This window comes from Sesamum indicum, linkage group LG4 (genome assembly GCF_026168435.1).
Source record: "Sesamum indicum cultivar Baizhima isolate 11 linkage group LG4, ASM2616843v1, whole genome shotgun sequence".
NCBI lineage: Eukaryota > Viridiplantae > Streptophyta > Magnoliopsida > Lamiales > Pedaliaceae > Sesamum > Sesamum indicum.
The window spans coordinates 16,531,456-16,548,105 of record NC_142660.1 but is presented as its reverse complement, the minus strand read 5'-3'; the positions used below and the strand labels follow the sequence as shown (position 1 = coordinate 16,548,105).

Here is a 16,650-nt window from a genome sequence, read left to right as displayed (position 1 = left end):
GAATTTAATTGAGATATTAAAATCTAACTAAAAAATTTAAATTCTATATTATATTTTGAGGTCACAATATGTATTGGATTTTAGTTTATATATAATTAATTATCAAATAATAATTTATCGTATTTGATATTTATACATAAATTAGTGGAAGATAACAAAAAATACAGAAGTTACATTTTGGTCCCTATATAGCAACTTATTCATTTTTAGTCCATAATATTCACATTTCATGATTTTGGCCTATAATATTTACAAAATTTTATAAATTTGGTCCTAATTTGACGATAGGATCCGATTATAAAATATTATAGATATTAAGAACATAAATATTAAATACTAAAAAAACGAATAAGTGTATAAATAGAGGGACTAAAAATATAATTTACCCTTTTCTTTTTAACACCAAACCCCTCTCTGGAAATGCGTATGTATGCATTTCTTCTATTTCTCAACCACTGAAAATTTCCTCTCCACTCTCTCTACTCACCATCCCCCAACTCCAATCGACGTCGGCGTAATGGCGTCGTCCCTCTCCACCAAACACCTCCTCGGAGCTTCCTCTTCTTCCGATGGAGCCGCCCGACTAGGATTCCTTCAATCGCCGCAGGTGCTGCCGTGGCCGAGCCTCAGGTTGCCTGCTCGCCGATCCCAGTCCAGACGCCTTGGTGCGAATCTCCCTATCTTTTCGTTATTCGATTTTTTTGATTCGTGATGCTGCTTTATATCTTTGATAATGTTTGATAACGATAGTTGGTTCTTCTTTCCCCGAAATTTGTTGGTGTTTCGTGGGGCGGAATCGGTGTGGGTACTTGTGTTTGTTGTGCTGGAATAAGTTAGGGATATCTGATGTAATGTTAGTGAATTTAAAAAGCTAATGCAGAGGTTTACGGGAGCTGGGTTCAATTTTTTTCCCGAGTTGTTAATTTGAAACGGCATTTGTTTTGTTATCTTTGTAGGAAAATTATAATTGAGTTTGTCTGAGCTGAGCTTCAGTCGAATGCTTGTTTGAAGAGGACAGAGCTATTATTTGTTTACCAAGTCTATTTAAGCTTGAATTGCATCATTGGTAGCTTAATAAGCTGAGGTCGAATGATTTGGAGAGGCCATGTTGAGAGTAACGTTGAAAGATTTGCGACCCCTTGGAAAGGCTACCTGATAAGAATCCTTAAATAATATTTATAGCTACATATTTCACCCTTTCCATATGGAACCTATGCTTGACTGTTCCTATAGAACTGTAGTCTTTCTCGAGGGATCGGTTCATATTCGTTTGGCTACTTCTTCCAAGGAGAAATCTCCAGAAACAAAATAAGATAGAAGAAGAAGAAAAACTTCAAAAATTACTTAGAAAACCTGTGCTTGACACCATTGATAAAGGACTAGGGCATTTTGACCTAGCAATAGATTAGCCCCTTACTGAATATCCACAATTCTCATGCTACAACTCTCAGGATAGTTTTTTTAGCCTGCTTGTTTTTCTACTCCTTGGGGAAAATTATAACTAAATAAAATTTGAAGTCTCATATTGATTCCCAGAAGTCTGTTTGAAATGGAGGAGTGATACAGTTTTATTTTCCGATTTTTACCTTGGGTTCTTTGAACTTGAACTTAATCTTCTGGTGATTATGATTAGCATCTAGGTAGAATTTTCTTGAATTTATGGTGTTTTGTGCCCTTCAACAGAAATTCTCAAGCTGTGCTAATTGTTTCTTGGGAAGTGCAAAACTGGAATGGAGCTTAATGCTTATATATTGTTCAGTGCAATGTTTGGCAATTGAAGATACTGACATTCCTACTCTTGACAGAAATACAGGTTGCTGGTAGCACGAGTGGTACTTACTTTCGTGTTCCAACATTTGGAGAATCTCATGATGGTGGTGTAAGGTGTGTTATTGATGGATGCTCTCCTAGACTTCCCATCTCAGAAGCTAATATGCAAGTAGATCTTGATAAAAGGTATTCCCTAGCTATTGCATTGTCCTTTTTAGTGTTGTTTGCACCCTTCTTATGCATGAAATATATTTTTCTATCTGGTTCCTCGTGGTTAACATATACCTCAGTTCACTTATGAGCATAGTTATTAATGGCGCGCCATGGCGCACACATTGTGCAGGCTCATAAAAATGGCGCTGAGTTGCTTATGGCGACGTTATGGCGCCTCTATGAAGCCCTAGCCTTTTTGGGCTGGGGCACAAAAAAAATTGGGAGAAGCCCAGGTTTTTTCAAACACTGGGCTCTTCCATTGGAAATAAAGGCTGGGCTTTTTAGCCCAGTCTTTATTTCTGTTAATTTATTAAAAATAAAAAATAAAAACAGTCTGGTTTTGAGTCTTTATTTTCTTTGTTGCTGTGAATTTAACAAAGAAAATGGCTATTTCATGTCTAGAGATAGGTAGCAGCAATGCCTCTTTTTATAGTAAGGCTGCAGTTCTTGTTCTATTTCACCAAAACTATATGCTTCAGTTTGACTCACACATTTAACGTTTAGTTTGTAAGAGAGCAATTTATCACTTGCAAAGTGGGTGCCAAGAATTGATCTTGAGACTATGAGCAATTAGTCACTAATTTCTGTTGCAATATACTTGGACTAGTTTCTTTCACAAGGTTCTTTATTGTATATGTTTGGTGACTTGCGTTGTTTTCGAGTTTAGCAACTGTCTCTAAATTCAACTTCTTTTTGATTAACCATCAATTTTCTACTAAAATATTAAATGTTTCTGGCAGTGATAATGCTTATCAAAATGTTTTCCTTTTGATCATGTGAATTATTTTCTCTATATAAATGGTTGCCTTTTGCATATGTAACTTAAAGGATTAATTGATGATCAAAGAGATTGAATTCAGTTCGTTTCTATCTTTTTGCAATTGCTTTTGTTTCTTGGCTATGCAGAAACTCATGAACTTGGATACAGGAAACTTATTAAGAAGTCGAGAAAGAAGGAACACCACCTGTGGCGTAAGAGAGATTCAGCTGGTTCTGGACAAAAGGCACTTAACCTTGTTCGAACTGTATGTTTAGTTTGCCTTTCCTCGTTAGATTCTCTGTGATACTCATTATGTTATAGAAAAACATGATATCATCATGTTGAAATAAAAATCAACTAATTTTGCAGGTTTCTCGTCTTCCAAATGAGAAAGAGGTTGTTTATGGCGCCTTAGATAAATGGATAGCATGGGAGACCGAATTTCCATTAATTGCCGCAGCAAAGGCATTAAGAATCCTAAGGAAGGGGAGCCAGTGGAAACGTATTATTCAAGTATGAACCTTGCAAATCTTATCTTCTGTGTCATGTGTAAATGAATACCTCTATTACTTGCTCTCATATGTGAGATATATGTTGAACTTGTGTGATCCTCTGTTTATTTACATCAGCACCCCTATATGATTTAACAGTCATACTCATATGTATTGTATTTATGCTAATTATTTATAACCTGTAGGTTTGACCGGTGTCATTGTGTGGATCAGGTGGTGAAATGGATGTTGAGCAAAGGTCAAGGGGCAACAATGGCGACCTACGACAGTCTTCTACTGGCATTTGACATGGACGGAAGGGTAGATGAAGCGGAAATGTTATGGAACATGATTTTACATGCACAGAATCGCTCTATTTCGAAGAAGCTTTTTTCTAGGATGATATCCTTGTATGACCATCATAATGTGCCAAATAAGGTTATAGAGGTGACTGTTTCCCCAATCTGAACCTGTTATAACTTATTCAATGAATACATATGTTTAGGTTTCCTTTATTTCTTGATAATGGATGTGTAATGAATTATCCAGACCATCTTGTGCTAAATTTCTTTCTCGTTTATGAAACTTCAGGTATTTGCTGACATGGAAGAGCTAGGGGTGAAACCAGATCAGGACACTGTTAGAAGAGTTGCTCGAGCCTTCGAGGTGTTAGGTCAAGAGGACAAACAGAGGTTGGTTAGGCTGAAGTACCAAAGTAAATGGAAATACATCCACTTCAATGGGGAAAGGGTTCGGGTAAGAACCTGATTTATGGGTTGAAATTAGCTATTTCGACTTCACAACCTGTTGATTTCCTCACAAATTCACCCACTGAGCAAATATCTAATACAAATGTGAAGCTGAAAGCAATTCGGCTTATTGTACATCTCAAGTTTGGTTTAACAAGAATTGTAGTCCAGCGGAGCTGATTGTTTCATCATGTATATATAACCCATCTGGTTCGTTATATTGAATTCAGGTTGTTAATTGATCATCACTTTAATTGGTGCAACAATTCCAATTAGCTATATTGTATTTTATTTTATTGTTATAATATTGTTATTGAACACCATTTGTGAAAGGACCATAAAAACCTATCATGCATTAAAGGTTATTAATTCAAGGTTTGCATCTTAATGACTAGAGCTCACATACCATTGACTTGAAGCAATCACCACCTCTTTATACAGAGGGTGTTGGAGCCGTAGTGTGTGTCTATATATATATATACATACTGGTGTAATTGGCATAACTAGTTGCTAATATGTAACAACAAAGTGATCTAAAATATGGATACAATTACATGATTAAATCCATAGATAGATAGAGTTAAATTGAGGAAATGATGAGAAAAGAATGGTATTTGGTATGTATATAAGGGTATATGGGGATGAGTGTTTTACATTCATCTTGTGTTTCTCGTTGGAAGTTTATGTACAACATAAACTCCTTATATAAAGTTTAATGTTCAAGTGATGTCTGAAGTATTATGGAGACTATAGTGAATGTCTCTGTCTCAGTATATATCTTTAGCAGCAAAATATTTGAATTTATCCGATATTAACCTGAAACTACTAATTTACACCAAATCTCAAAGGAGAGTCTAATTATCCCATAATACAATTCATGCGCAACGGACATGCTTCTCAAGAATATAATAATAGGGTTCAATATTTTCGTTGAATTCAAAAAAAGAAAAAAATAGTTACACATAGTGTAAAGTAAAAGCACACAAAAATGTAGATAAACATAAGTAGAAAAAGAAAAGTTTTTAAATAGGAGAATGGCGGCGATAGCATGATGAGGGATGAATAAAATCTGTTCGAAAGATCCATCAATTCAAATGCACCCTTCAATATTTTTAAGTTCTTTGAGGGTTAAAAGAGAGAGTTTTTTCAAATTATTTCTTAAAATCTTATGGATTCCTTTCGCTCCATCAAGTAGGGTTGAATAATAATTTTTATATATCTGGTACTTGATAGAAATTGCTTTTTAAAAGTTCACGCGAGCCTCATACATTTAACATAACAGATCAAATTTAACATTTTTTTTCTGTACGATAATTCTATAACTGAACATTATATTAGAGATTATGGGTTTCAAATCTCGTTATATGCGTGGGATATTTTTACTACATAATAGGTATTGTCTATCGTAATAGTAGATGTCGGTTAGATTTAGTTATTCTGACATTATTGATCAGGTATGATTATTGTAAGGATCTTTGTTAGATATTGATATTTGATAAGAATGAATATCAATCGATTTATTTTAATTAACAATAATTTACTGCTCTAACCTAAAAAAAAAAGATGTGAAAAATTTTGAATTTTGAATAATTATTCAAACTCCCTTATATCATTCGAATTAGTTCAAATTCTGTAGTTTCAATAACTAAATAAAGTTCAAAACACAATAAAAAAAATGAAAACTGAACTCAAAATTGTGCATTATTTGAATCAAACTCAATTCCTCATACCAGATTTCAATTGGATAAACCGAGTATCATGGCTGACTAAAACATTCATTCCCAACACAGAAAGTCCCTCAACTTTTCTAGAATCTCAACGCCAGAATCTACGGCATCATTGTGGGAACTTTTTTCCAAAAATAGATACCCATATGATGAGCGTCACTTAGAAAAATTTAAAATATGGATGATTACACCATTTTCTCTTCAATATTTATGTAATTATACGTAAATTTTATCTAGTTCTTAATATTTATTTTCATTTAACAAAAAGATTTATAAGTAAGTAAAATTCATGGAATTTGTTGAAATCAGCAAAAAAGTCTAATGAAAATCCATATTTGATCCCCGATTGACTTGTTACAAACTTATTGCAGGTCAAATAAATTTTTTTCTAACCAAACTATACTCTTATATGAGTGAAACGACGAAAACATACCTCCTCACATGTTTTAGTATGTGAAAATGTATAATGATAGATTAGTTAGAAAAATGTTCGTTTAACCTGCAATAAGTTTGTAATAAGTCAATCGGGGATCAAATATGAATTTTAATTAGACTTTTTTGCTAATGTCACCAAATTCCATGAATATTGCTAACGGGTGAATTTATTGTTGAAATTGGAAACAAACTTACGTCAATGCCACTAAATATAGTTTCCCAACTCACAGAAAACTTTTATATAATTATACTAAATCTTGAAGAAGAACGGTGTAATTATTCCTTAAAAACATAATGCATATCAATGAATGGTACAGTGAAAAGTAAGCCAAGGAAGAAAAATGATTAGATTGCAATAATTATTTTCCAGCTTAAGCAATCTGATGACACACTTTTGGGCATGCATGTAATGAATACAGAAGTGGAGAATTAATGCATTGCAGGATGATAAAGAAAAGGCTGAAGCAGCTCCTTGGCAGTGCAAACATGCGTGTTCACAATGTGAAATGAATGGCCATAATTACCTACACTTTGATCAAACTGTGAGGATTATAGTACTCTAGATGTTCCTTGACCTTAGTCATGAAAGAAGAAAACATATCGAAGGAGCTGCGAGTGAATGGTGATGTCAGTACTACCTATCCATTGAGGTTCAGTGGTTACGGTAGAATGTTGCAACGGTCATGTTATGAGTTTGAATCTTTGCCAAGATATTTGATGGGACTAAACATGTTTTATGACCATAGATCAGCTATAAGAACCCCTAGCCAGCACACATGGCGCAAAACGTAATCCTCCCTAACAAGTCTATGGGGCGCCACACCTGTTTTCTTGTATTATTCACAAAAAGAGAAACAGAATAGAGACAACAGTACTGCAAGGTTTGGGTTAGAAACTAACGCAAAAACAACCCGCTCGAGCATCGAGCTGCGGAGCGTGGTGTATCATTATGATCCTAATGCAAGGTATGAGACTTAACCCCACATTGATATTATGGGGTGCTAACTTGAGGCTTGTACTGTCATATACTATCACATTCCAATAGCTAGCTTCTGTGTTAGGATTGTTCCAATCCAAAGTGCGTATCAAAAGCAACACCATGTAAGTTAAAAACTGGATCCACTAGTACTTCCCCAAACGTAAGCTATTGACAGTAGACGCAAATTCAAGACCTGATTCATGCAAAGTAGTCTCTAAGTTTCATATGACAAACATGTTCGGATGATGAAACTGTACAAGGGCACTAAAAAGTTATTTAAAAGTGAAATAAGAAGAAGACGAGGAACAGCTAACTGAGCAAGAACTTGATGTAAGTCTGTGATACTATTTGCAAATTAGTTACCAGCTAAGTACAAAACAGAAGCATGACACGTTATTAGGACGATTACGGTTCTACTAAACAAGAAAAAAACGTCATGCAACCGTACATGTAAGGATCCTCCGCCCTGTGCTTAACACAACAGGCTCTGCACACGGCAACGTTTGTACATTCACCATCACAACACTTCACTTGGCAATGATTGTACAGTCACGAACATTACACTTCACTTTCCTTCTCTTTACACCCTCATTTGTATAGCAAGACCTATTTCTTCTGAAGCACCCTCAGGTACGTTCACCATCTTGGCCTCTTGACCGGACTCTGGGTATATCATTAACACTAAGAATGTACAACTCAAAAAAGTAGAAGCAACATTGTTTATGCTTAACATCTCTTCCCGTTCGAAAAAAAGAACAAAGTTGTAGCCAGACATGAAAAAGAAAGTGCTCATACTATTCTCAGTTAGCTGTACAAATTTCCGTCCGTATGCCATTAGGTAGAATATGAAGAAAGGATGCTGATCCTCCTCTCTGCAAGAGATCAAGCACCTTGTTACATAAACATAACATAGTATGAGAATATGTTGAAACTTTATGAAATACTTTGTCATCTATATACAAACAAAATTGTGTGTATGTGTGTTTTTGCTGATGAAGTTCAGACAAATACAATTCTGTCGAAAAGGATAAGTACAGGGTCAGACAAATTTCTTTTTAGCCTTGTAAAGGGAATTATAGTCTTGTGGAAGACGAGGAATATCACAAGTGCATAAGCAGGTGTAAATGCATATAATCTGAAACAAATAATAAAATTTACCGCCTCACACAGACGTTATGAAACAGCCAATTCTTTGACAGCTTGTAGATTATAAAGAGTGGAACGTGAGAAATAGAAATGAAAGATCCCATGACAAGTTGAGCAAGAACAAGGAAAATTACCTCCAGCGGCGACAAGTTTCTCTACACGGGCAACTATATGCTTTCCGTAAGTATATTTCTTGAGTGCATTTAAGTGAACCTTTATTCGATTAAGAAGCAGTTCGAGTTGCTGGTCATCACAAGTCTCCAGCACTTTCTGTACAACGTAGTTGGCGAACTGATCTTTCATCATTACCTGACTCCAGATTAAAGTAAATCAGTATAAACAACATGAAAATAAATAGTCAAGTACACACAATTCATGCATTCTGAAGGAATTTACATAACATATACATCATGTTGATTTCGCTTACTGATTAGAAATTGGTCAAAAACCCATTTCAAAAGCGCATAAATGATAAAATATACTGAATATATGGATCCGCATTATTTACCGTTCAATGTAATAAGCAACTAACCTGAAGAGGTTCATTTTCATCAGTCGAGCCGAGCATCTCACGTACTAGGGTTTGACGTTCTTCAGTTGTTCCAAAGGACAAGCATTTCTCTATTACATTTGAAGCAAACTTCTGTTGGCTCATCTCAACAATCTTTCCAATTAATTGACTAATTATAGCTGATCGCTCATGAGGCTTTCCATGTTCCAGCACATGCTGTCATGGCAGAGAGCAAAGTTAGTTGTTGTCCATAGTTAACATAGACATGCAAAAAACCAGTGCCCCTAAACGAGAAACAAGAGGATATAAGAAGTATATTGCTGTACATCATCTAATCACATATTATACTGCCAAAGAATCATTCTTCAACTTGTTTGCTGCTGTGAGTATGCAATCCATCATGTTACAGCTTATATATTACAAAGAAACAATAATGCAGCAGAAGCACATTGCTTTATATGGCCCGTTTCTTTGTATACACTTCAAACAAATACCAATTCAAGATCAATTGAAAAAGGATTCAGGTAGCATTAATTACACCTGGGGACCAGTGTAGGCTTTCTCATCCCAACAGAGGCTTAATAATTGGAATAAGAAGGGAAAACCATTACAAGAAACAAAATTTCCTTAAAACCCAGATTGGACATGAAGAATTATTCTAGGGACTAACAGTGTCCAAAGTCTAAAAACCCTGCTTCGTAACTTTATACAATTTGAAAAACACTTCTTCAAGCAGTTAAGTGTTCCTAACCTGAATAACATAGTTTCCATATTGATCTTGAGCTAATAGGCAAACTGATTGCAAAATTTCATTCATCACTATACTCTGGGTTTTGGGACTATGGCAGTGCTCCAGAACTCTCTGCAACAGAAAGCAAGCTTTAGAATCATAGGAACCTTTTCCATCTACCATTAGCATTTCCACTTACAAAAACCTGTAGTACACAGATGAGATAAATTCTTGACCTGTATCACCCGACAACCATAGGGATGTGTAGACAATGTTACAACTTGATCGTAAAAAGTAGCAACAATAAACTGAATGGCGGCTTCAGGAACACATTCAATACATTTTTGTATGACATGATTCCCATTCTGATCACGTACACAACGCATTACATGGCCATCAAGCTCTGTGACCATTTTAGTCTGCTGGTCGAGTTCAATAACTTCTATTGCCTGGAAAATTCAGAAAAGAAAAGCCAAGACCACTAAGCATCAAGGAATCTTCTAAATTTAGCTATAAGTCTCATAGATAATTACACTTTCTACAGAGCCAAAAAGTTGTCCAGTTTGTGGTCATGAGATTAACCTTCTGAAACCTTTTTCCGCTTACCCATTTAATCTGGATTAAAATACCAATTAAAACCAGCGATAACTGAAAGAAAATAAAACAGTACTTGAAGAGCAGGATGTCAGTTATCAAAATCGACAGAAGATCTAAACTTATCGACGCAGATATGCTTCCAAAAAACAAGTTATACTAGTTCTACAGCTATTAACAGCGATCTCCTAGGTTAACTAGTTTCCAAGTCTGACAATAGTTAAGCTAAATAATAGGAAATAGAAAAGGAAGAATATGAAAAGGCAACAGGAATCAAACATAACTCAACAGCATTCAGCAGGAGATTGGACAAATAAGTAAATCTTATGATTTGACTCTTTAGATTAGTACAGAAGAAATAAAGAGATTTCAGTATCACAGCATGAATTAGTTGTCCATTTACATAAGAGAAAAATTAGCTGACTCACAAAGTTAGGATATCTTATGTTCCTTCAGAAGGAAATGGATGATTCCCCAGTATTATATGTGCTCAAAACATGCAAAGTGTGATAGGTGAAAAAAATTATGCAGCTCCAGAAAGGAGCATTAAAATAATCGAGGCACCAAAATTTTGCAGGCAAATAGAATATAGCTCTATGAAAAAATCAGATAAAGATATCGATTACCTTCTGGATAACTCGACAGCCATACATTTGGAGGCTAAGGGTAAGGACGTGCCCAATTAGCTGCTCAGCCAGTTGTCTGATCTGGGAGGCACTTCCATGTTCAAAAAACTGAAAAAAGAGAGCAGGTGAAAGCAGGAGAATATGTGAGTATTTATATGCTCATCCTATTAATGTACTTTACAACAACAGGAAGAACAGACCTATACCCGAGTGTTTACACACATTACCTTTTGGATCACATAGTTGCCAAAGACATCTGTCATAAGGGAAAGAGCGTGCGGCATAATTTCATGGAAAACCATGTTTTTCTCTTGTGTACTAGCAGTTTCAAGCTTCTGCTGAATAAATCGACTTCCATACTGGTCCGCACTGTCCAGGAAAGTTTTTATGAGGACCTTGTCAAGTTCCAGAGTAGATTAATGAACAGTGGAAAGTAGGGAAAAAAGTTTACCTAAACTCAACAACATGACCAGCTATCTCTGCAAGCTCGAAACACCTCGTCTTGTTGCCCTTAAATTCATCCAAAAGGGAAGCTGCAAAACTTTCCTCCAAATTACAGCCAGGTTCTGAAGGCCATTGTCCCATAAAATTACCAGCTACATTCCTTAAACTAGCAGGAAAGTGCATCATCTGTTCCACATGCTTGATAGGACCACCACCAGATCCAATGGGAGAGTTTGGGTAAATTGGGCCCCCCATCGGATTTACAGGGTAAGGAAAACCAACACCAAATGCAGAATTTCCATGGAAACCATTGCTCAGAGTACTAGATTTTCCAAAAGCCAAGCTGTACTGAGACTTCTGATGCAAAGCTTCAAAGTAAGCTTTCTGAAGTGCAAGAAGCTCCATGTGTGAATTTGCCAGAGATTCTCGGCTTGTTCTCAGATCAGCACCAGCTGCTGTAGAATATTCATTTGCTCTTAGATATTGGATGTATGATGGATCCATTAGCAAAGCATCCCGTGAGCTGTGATTTCCAAGTCTAGCAAGGTTCTCCATCTCAGCAGCAGCAGCCAATAAATTTGATCCCAATGCCAACCCTCCACTCAATGCTCTTGGGTCAACTCCAGATATGCCAATTGCTGTCCCTGCAGTGACATTCTCAAATAAAGGTGGAATATTACCACCACCTACCTGATTGCCCAACACAAATGGTGATGCAGGGTATCCACCTAAGCCATAGTTTGACAATGATGAAGTTGGACTAGCAATGTTAAGATATTGGGATGGTGAACTTCCTCCACTATTTAGAGTAGGTCCAGGCGGCCCTTTCAAGTTCTCATTCAAATAAGGATGTCTGATGGGATTCTTATTTCTTTGCAACTGTGAGAGGTTATGGTGAGCATCAACTTCATCCTGCATTAGAGGCTTCAGATGCTTCCTTTCATCCACCAGGCTGTTGGCTGATAGGCTTAAGCCTGACAGAGACGCAATGAGATCTGCAGACTCCACCTTGTCATGTGAAACTCCATCATATAAGTTTGCAACATTTAAATTTCTCCTATCCAATGAGCTCATCCTAGCACCGCTTACAGCTGGAATCTGAGGAGTAGGAGATCTAACGACAACTTGAGGGTCAGGAGTAGCAGTTCTTGACAATGAAGCGTAAGTTTTAGGTACAGATGAACTGGTGCTTAGGAGTGAACAGACACCTTGCGAATTCAAGCCAGAATGTATTGCATCCAATGATGTCAACTCATGATGGAGCGTGACATGGGATTCAGAGGTTTCAGCATCTTCAAAAGCACAGCTGGCTGGGTGAGAGGGATGTCTAGTAACAAATGCCGCATTCTGTATGTCATCCTGTATCAGAACCACAAGTCATAATTCAGGTCTAAAAAGCCACAGAAGCAACAAACACCGAGATTTCACTAACAATGGAAGTCATATAAACATGAGGCCCAGTATTCAACTATAAAACCATGAAATCAATGACAAGCCAATGATAAACTTCTGCCTTTCCAAAATCAATTACAATAATTCAGCAAAATGGCAACCACACAGAACAACCATAAAACAAAGAAATGAAAAAGTCGAACAATTATGCTTTCAAAAATTCCCTCAGACACACGTTCTGGTTATAATCCCCTCTATACCTTCTGCCTATCCTTTTATGTTGCTAGATGGATTAATTAAGGCATAAGAGACCATAATCTAGGAAACAAATAACTGTATAGCCAGGCAATACAATTGGTGTATAGTCAGAAGTGCATTGGTGTCACGGTAATGAAATGCATTTATTCAAATGGAAAATCAAATTAAATGCAGTGTAATCAGAATTTTAATTGGAAAATGGTTAAAAGTAAAAGGCATACAGCGAGATTAAAACAAAAGTAAACTGCCTATAAAACACGAAATACTTATTCTACTTTTATTGTCAGGATGTGAGATCAACTTTAGGATATTCCATCTTTTCAGAATTCACTATTGTCTGTATTAATGGGCACCAAGATATCAAGGATACCCTGCTTCATTGAAAACATTTGAAGAAGCCTCCAAATTTGTACAAATATAATGCTATTTCAGTCGGTGAAGAATCGGATGGAATGTTCACTTGACAAAGAAAAACTTTCTCCTATTAATGATTATATTGCAGAAAATCTGTGAAGATCAAACATGCATGAACTTCCCACAACCAGCGATGTGCATCCTTGCATGACATGAAAGTTGCATGCATAATATTTTATTGAGCAAAATGGATCACTGCTCCACACTAGGACACAATGAAGACTGAAACAACAGTCATAGTTTAGCAACATCAAGCATCAGATATAACTAAACATACACAAGCAAGCAATTCTTTAATACATTTAGTACCACTATCCAACCGCTTAAAGAAAAATGCATTCAAATATGAACTCCCAACAATAACTTAACCTGGGTGCAAGATATAATCACTAATAGAAAAGTTACTCCAAAAAAATAACCAAAACGACAAATTTTTGCCACGTTTATCAACCTGAACCGTATTTGTGATGCTCTTCTGCTGACTTCCTAGTCCCAACCCTGGCAATCCAATTAATCCATCACCACTCCAGTCCTTCGCCTGCATCATAGGCTCTTTTTCTGAAACACCAAAGTCCGGCTGCATGGAAAAAAGAGACTCCCCTCCACCACCAGTCCCACTCATTTTCCTCCTGTCACCAATTGCTGAGCTCCCACGGCTTCCACTTGGGCCCTGCAGACGCCGAGCAGATGGCCAGTCCTCTTTCGATAGCAGAGGAGTTTGGGGCCGCGGTTGGAGGTTCACATTCTGGTAGTAGTAGGAACTGTCTGCATCAGACCTCTGCTCCCCCTCAGAAACATCGCCACCAAGAAAGCCGGCACCCAAAGATCCCTGGACAATAGGCGGGGCGGAGCCACTGCGAAGAACGCTGAGCTCCCTGTCTCGATCACTCGCCTCTTGCGCAGCCGCTCTCTCTTTCAGAAGCCACCCCAGTTCTTCGCTATAATCACTGCTCCTGCCCCCACCAAGGACCGATCGCACCCCCATTTCCGATATCATCTCCGAATAGCTACCAGTAATCATTACATATACAAATGTACATACACCAAGGAATTAACAAACAAAACTGAAACAAATTAGGTAAACAAAAACAAAACCCACCAAGAGAACCTCCAGAAAATCAGACCATCTACCTTAAATTAGCAAGAAAAAATTAAAGGCGATAAAGGTTTCATAAAAACCCAATCTTTATAAATAAGCTCCAGTAAATTTTTACCAAGGTATCAAATTTCGAGAGAAACTCAAAAGAATCTAGGAAGAATACTGGTTTTCCCATTGAGAGTGTTCGCTTTCCTTCATTTCACTCTAATGGTAGTTCAATTTTGCTGGGGGAGTGAGGGATCGGAGTGAGAGTGAGTAATAGTACAAGGAGTGATGTCATTTTTAAAGGGGAAGAGGAGAGAGAACGGTGTGAGAAGGGGGACACGACAGGGGAGTGATAGCATGAATAAAGAAGAAAAGAGGACCGCTGGATGAAGAGGTAAACGGCCAAGATGAAAAGTTCAAATGGGGGCTGCTGCTTCTTCTTACAGTGGACTGTCTCCCTTGTTGTGGTGGTTACAGGTAAAAACTTGTTAGGGTTTTTAGTTCCGCTAATGGTGGATTGCCTGAATTTTTGGATTAGATTTGTCCTTTTCTCTATTATATTTATTTTGATGACATGGAATTTTATGGGTAGTATTTATTTAGTTGAGAAAATATCTCATTTAGGGTTGGAACAAATTAGATTCTTACAATTAGAAGAGTAAATTAGATTGCCCAAATCTTGTTCTCATTGTATTATATATACTTTTACTCATATTTGAGAATATCTAGGGGTCTTTTCTAATTTTGGGGTATTTCTTCATTTGTGGAAATACTACGTACCCTCGTATTAATTGAAAAAAATATAATTTTTTCATAAAAATATCTTGAAAAGAAATAATTTTTTGAAGCACTTGTCTGGTCTTGGCTCATTTTTTTACTAAGAGGATTAGGTTTTGGTCCTTATCCATCGCCATTTAGTTGTAAAAGAATTTGGTAACTGTACACCCGTAGGACAATCTTCCCTTCTAGGTTTACATGGTGTCACCTCTATTTTTCTATTTTTGCAACAAAAAATTAAAACTATTGGATACATTGATATTTTGTTATAGAGTTTGTAGCCTCTCAAACTTGGGCATATATATAGACTCCTCTCGGATAATTTACCATAATTTTTCTTGAAAATTTACTTTTTTGGCTTCAAATAGGTATTTCTGTGAGAGTTGGGTGTACACATATTTGACGAAATTAAATTTTATCTTTGTTGTGATAGGTTCTGCACTGCACTCAGGTGGCGCATAAGTGAAACTTGGCCCCTTGCCTCTTCTTCCATGTGGATTCGCATTATCAAAGTTTCAATTGTTGTTTTCTTTTGCTTGTGATGCATTGTTTTTTTTTTGAAATTCCTTCCATGCAGGTAGAAGTTCGTCAATGATGCCACAAACAATAAGGTTATCTCTAATTTTGACGTCCTCCTACCTGACTCTCCAACAATCATAATAAAATCTTGAGTTTGGTCAGCCGCTGATTTGTTATCAACCATTTATAATCGAAAAATTCTGCTAGCAATATATTTTTTCGCACCTGCCTCTTCGCTATACTTACTCTACAATACTTTTCAAATTTTCTTTGAATTAGAGTATGTTTTATCATAACAATCATAAAAATTATTAGATACACAGTTGAGAAGATAATACTGACATTTGAATGCATCATTGTTATAGTTCTCCACTTTCTCTTGGTGGATAGCATACTTATTTCATTCATGTTAGTGTCATTGACCTTGTTTGGGATTTATTTTTCAGTAAGAATATAGAAAACCTTGAGAAGGCTTACGCAAAAAAGTATTTTATCCTTCCACCTCTTGAATGGGTACCATTGAAACGGAAGGGTTTGTTGAGATCTCCCACATTGACATCCGCTGGTTTTTCAACTGTAGCCATATGAATCTCCTTAAAGTTGTTGTAGAAATAACAATTACAGTTGAAAAAATAAAAATAAATTTTCAGGTTGAGGTGCGGATATCTCACTCTCTTTAAGGAGATTCAACCCATTGTAGCAAAATTCTCACTGGTCCAGGAGTATCACTCTTGACTTGTCCCCTTCAGGATATAATAGCCCGATAATGTCGTACGACTCTAACTCACTCTAAAGAAGTAATAGAGTCCCAAGCTCCCTTAGAAAGAACATCTTCCAATAACTAATATAACTCTCTCTTATACAATAATTGTGTGTGGTATCCACCATTTAATGTGAATTTATGCAGTTACAAGAGATAGTGGGGATAAATAATTGATAATGTGGATATAATATTGTGCATGAGTATGGTGTAGTGGGAAGACGGAATTGAAGAGAGATTGTTACAAATATTATGGCCATAAACATCTACC

At 36.5% G+C, this 16,650-nt stretch overlaps 2 protein-coding genes across 4 annotated transcripts; one reads left to right on the top strand and one right to left on the bottom strand.

The window, feature by feature from the left end:
- The first annotated feature begins 410 nt into the window (after positions 1 to 410).
- Positions 411 to 4,231, top strand: LOC105160958 (Pentatricopeptide repeat (PPR) superfamily protein). Of its 2 annotated transcripts, none has more exons than XM_088879427.1 (6): positions 411 to 665; positions 1,806 to 1,956; positions 2,912 to 3,008; positions 3,113 to 3,256; positions 3,469 to 3,672; positions 3,826 to 4,231. In XM_088879427.1, the coding sequence occupies exons 1-6, from the start codon at positions 431 to 433 to the stop codon at positions 4,000 to 4,002; spliced, it is 1,008 nt and encodes a 335-aa protein (XP_088735553.1). In that variant the 5' UTR covers positions 411 to 430; the 3' UTR covers positions 4,003 to 4,231. The 2 variants fall into 2 exon arrangements, with proteins under 2 accessions (XP_088735553.1, XP_011076805.1); XM_011078503.3 differs by having other exon boundaries at positions 413 to 665; positions 3,469 to 3,681.
- Positions 4,232 to 7,438: 3,207 nt separating this feature from the next.
- Positions 7,439 to 14,803, bottom strand: LOC105160957 (pumilio homolog 2). 2 transcript variants are annotated; one of them, XM_011078502.3, is made up of 10 exons: positions 14,454 to 14,803; positions 13,691 to 14,246; positions 11,183 to 12,534; positions 10,959 to 11,100; positions 10,732 to 10,839; positions 9,748 to 9,960; positions 9,533 to 9,643; positions 8,803 to 8,997; positions 8,405 to 8,579; positions 7,439 to 7,996 (listed from the first exon to the last, which is right to left on the bottom strand). In XM_011078502.3, the coding sequence occupies exons 2-10, from the start codon at positions 14,234 to 14,236 to the stop codon at positions 7,959 to 7,961; spliced, it is 2,880 nt and encodes a 959-aa protein (XP_011076804.2). In that variant the 5' UTR covers positions 14,237 to 14,246; positions 14,454 to 14,803; the 3' UTR covers positions 7,439 to 7,958. The 2 variants fall into 2 exon arrangements, with proteins under 2 accessions (XP_011076804.2, XP_011076803.2); XM_011078501.3 differs by having other exon boundaries at positions 13,691 to 14,803.
- Positions 14,804 to 16,650: the final 1,847 nt, after the last annotated feature.

Excerpts from the sequence above, each read along its gene's own strand:
- LOC105160958 (XM_011078503.3), top strand. The coding sequence starts at position 431 with ATGCATTTCTTCTATTTCTCAACCACTGAAAATTTCCTCTCCACTCTC. Across the intron at positions 3,257-3,468 it reads AGTGGAAACGTATTATTCAA|GTGGTGAAATGGATGTTGAG; the intron begins GTATGAACCTTG and ends TGTGTGGATCAG. Across the intron at positions 3,682-3,825 it reads TGCCAAATAAGGTTATAGAG|GTATTTGCTGACATGGAAGA; the intron begins GTGACTGTTTCC and ends ATGAAACTTCAG.
- LOC105160957 (XM_011078501.3), bottom strand. The coding sequence starts at position 14,260 with ATGATTACTGGTAGCTATTCGGAGATGATATCGGAAATGGGGGTGCGA. Across the intron at positions 8,998-9,532 it reads ATGGAAACTATGTTATTCAG|CATGTGCTGGAACATGGAAA; the intron begins GTTAGGAACACT and ends CTGCCATGACAG. Across the intron at positions 8,580-8,802 it reads ATGAAAATGAACCTCTTCAG|GTAATGATGAAAGATCAGTT; the intron begins GTTAGTTGCTTA and ends ATCTGGAGTCAG.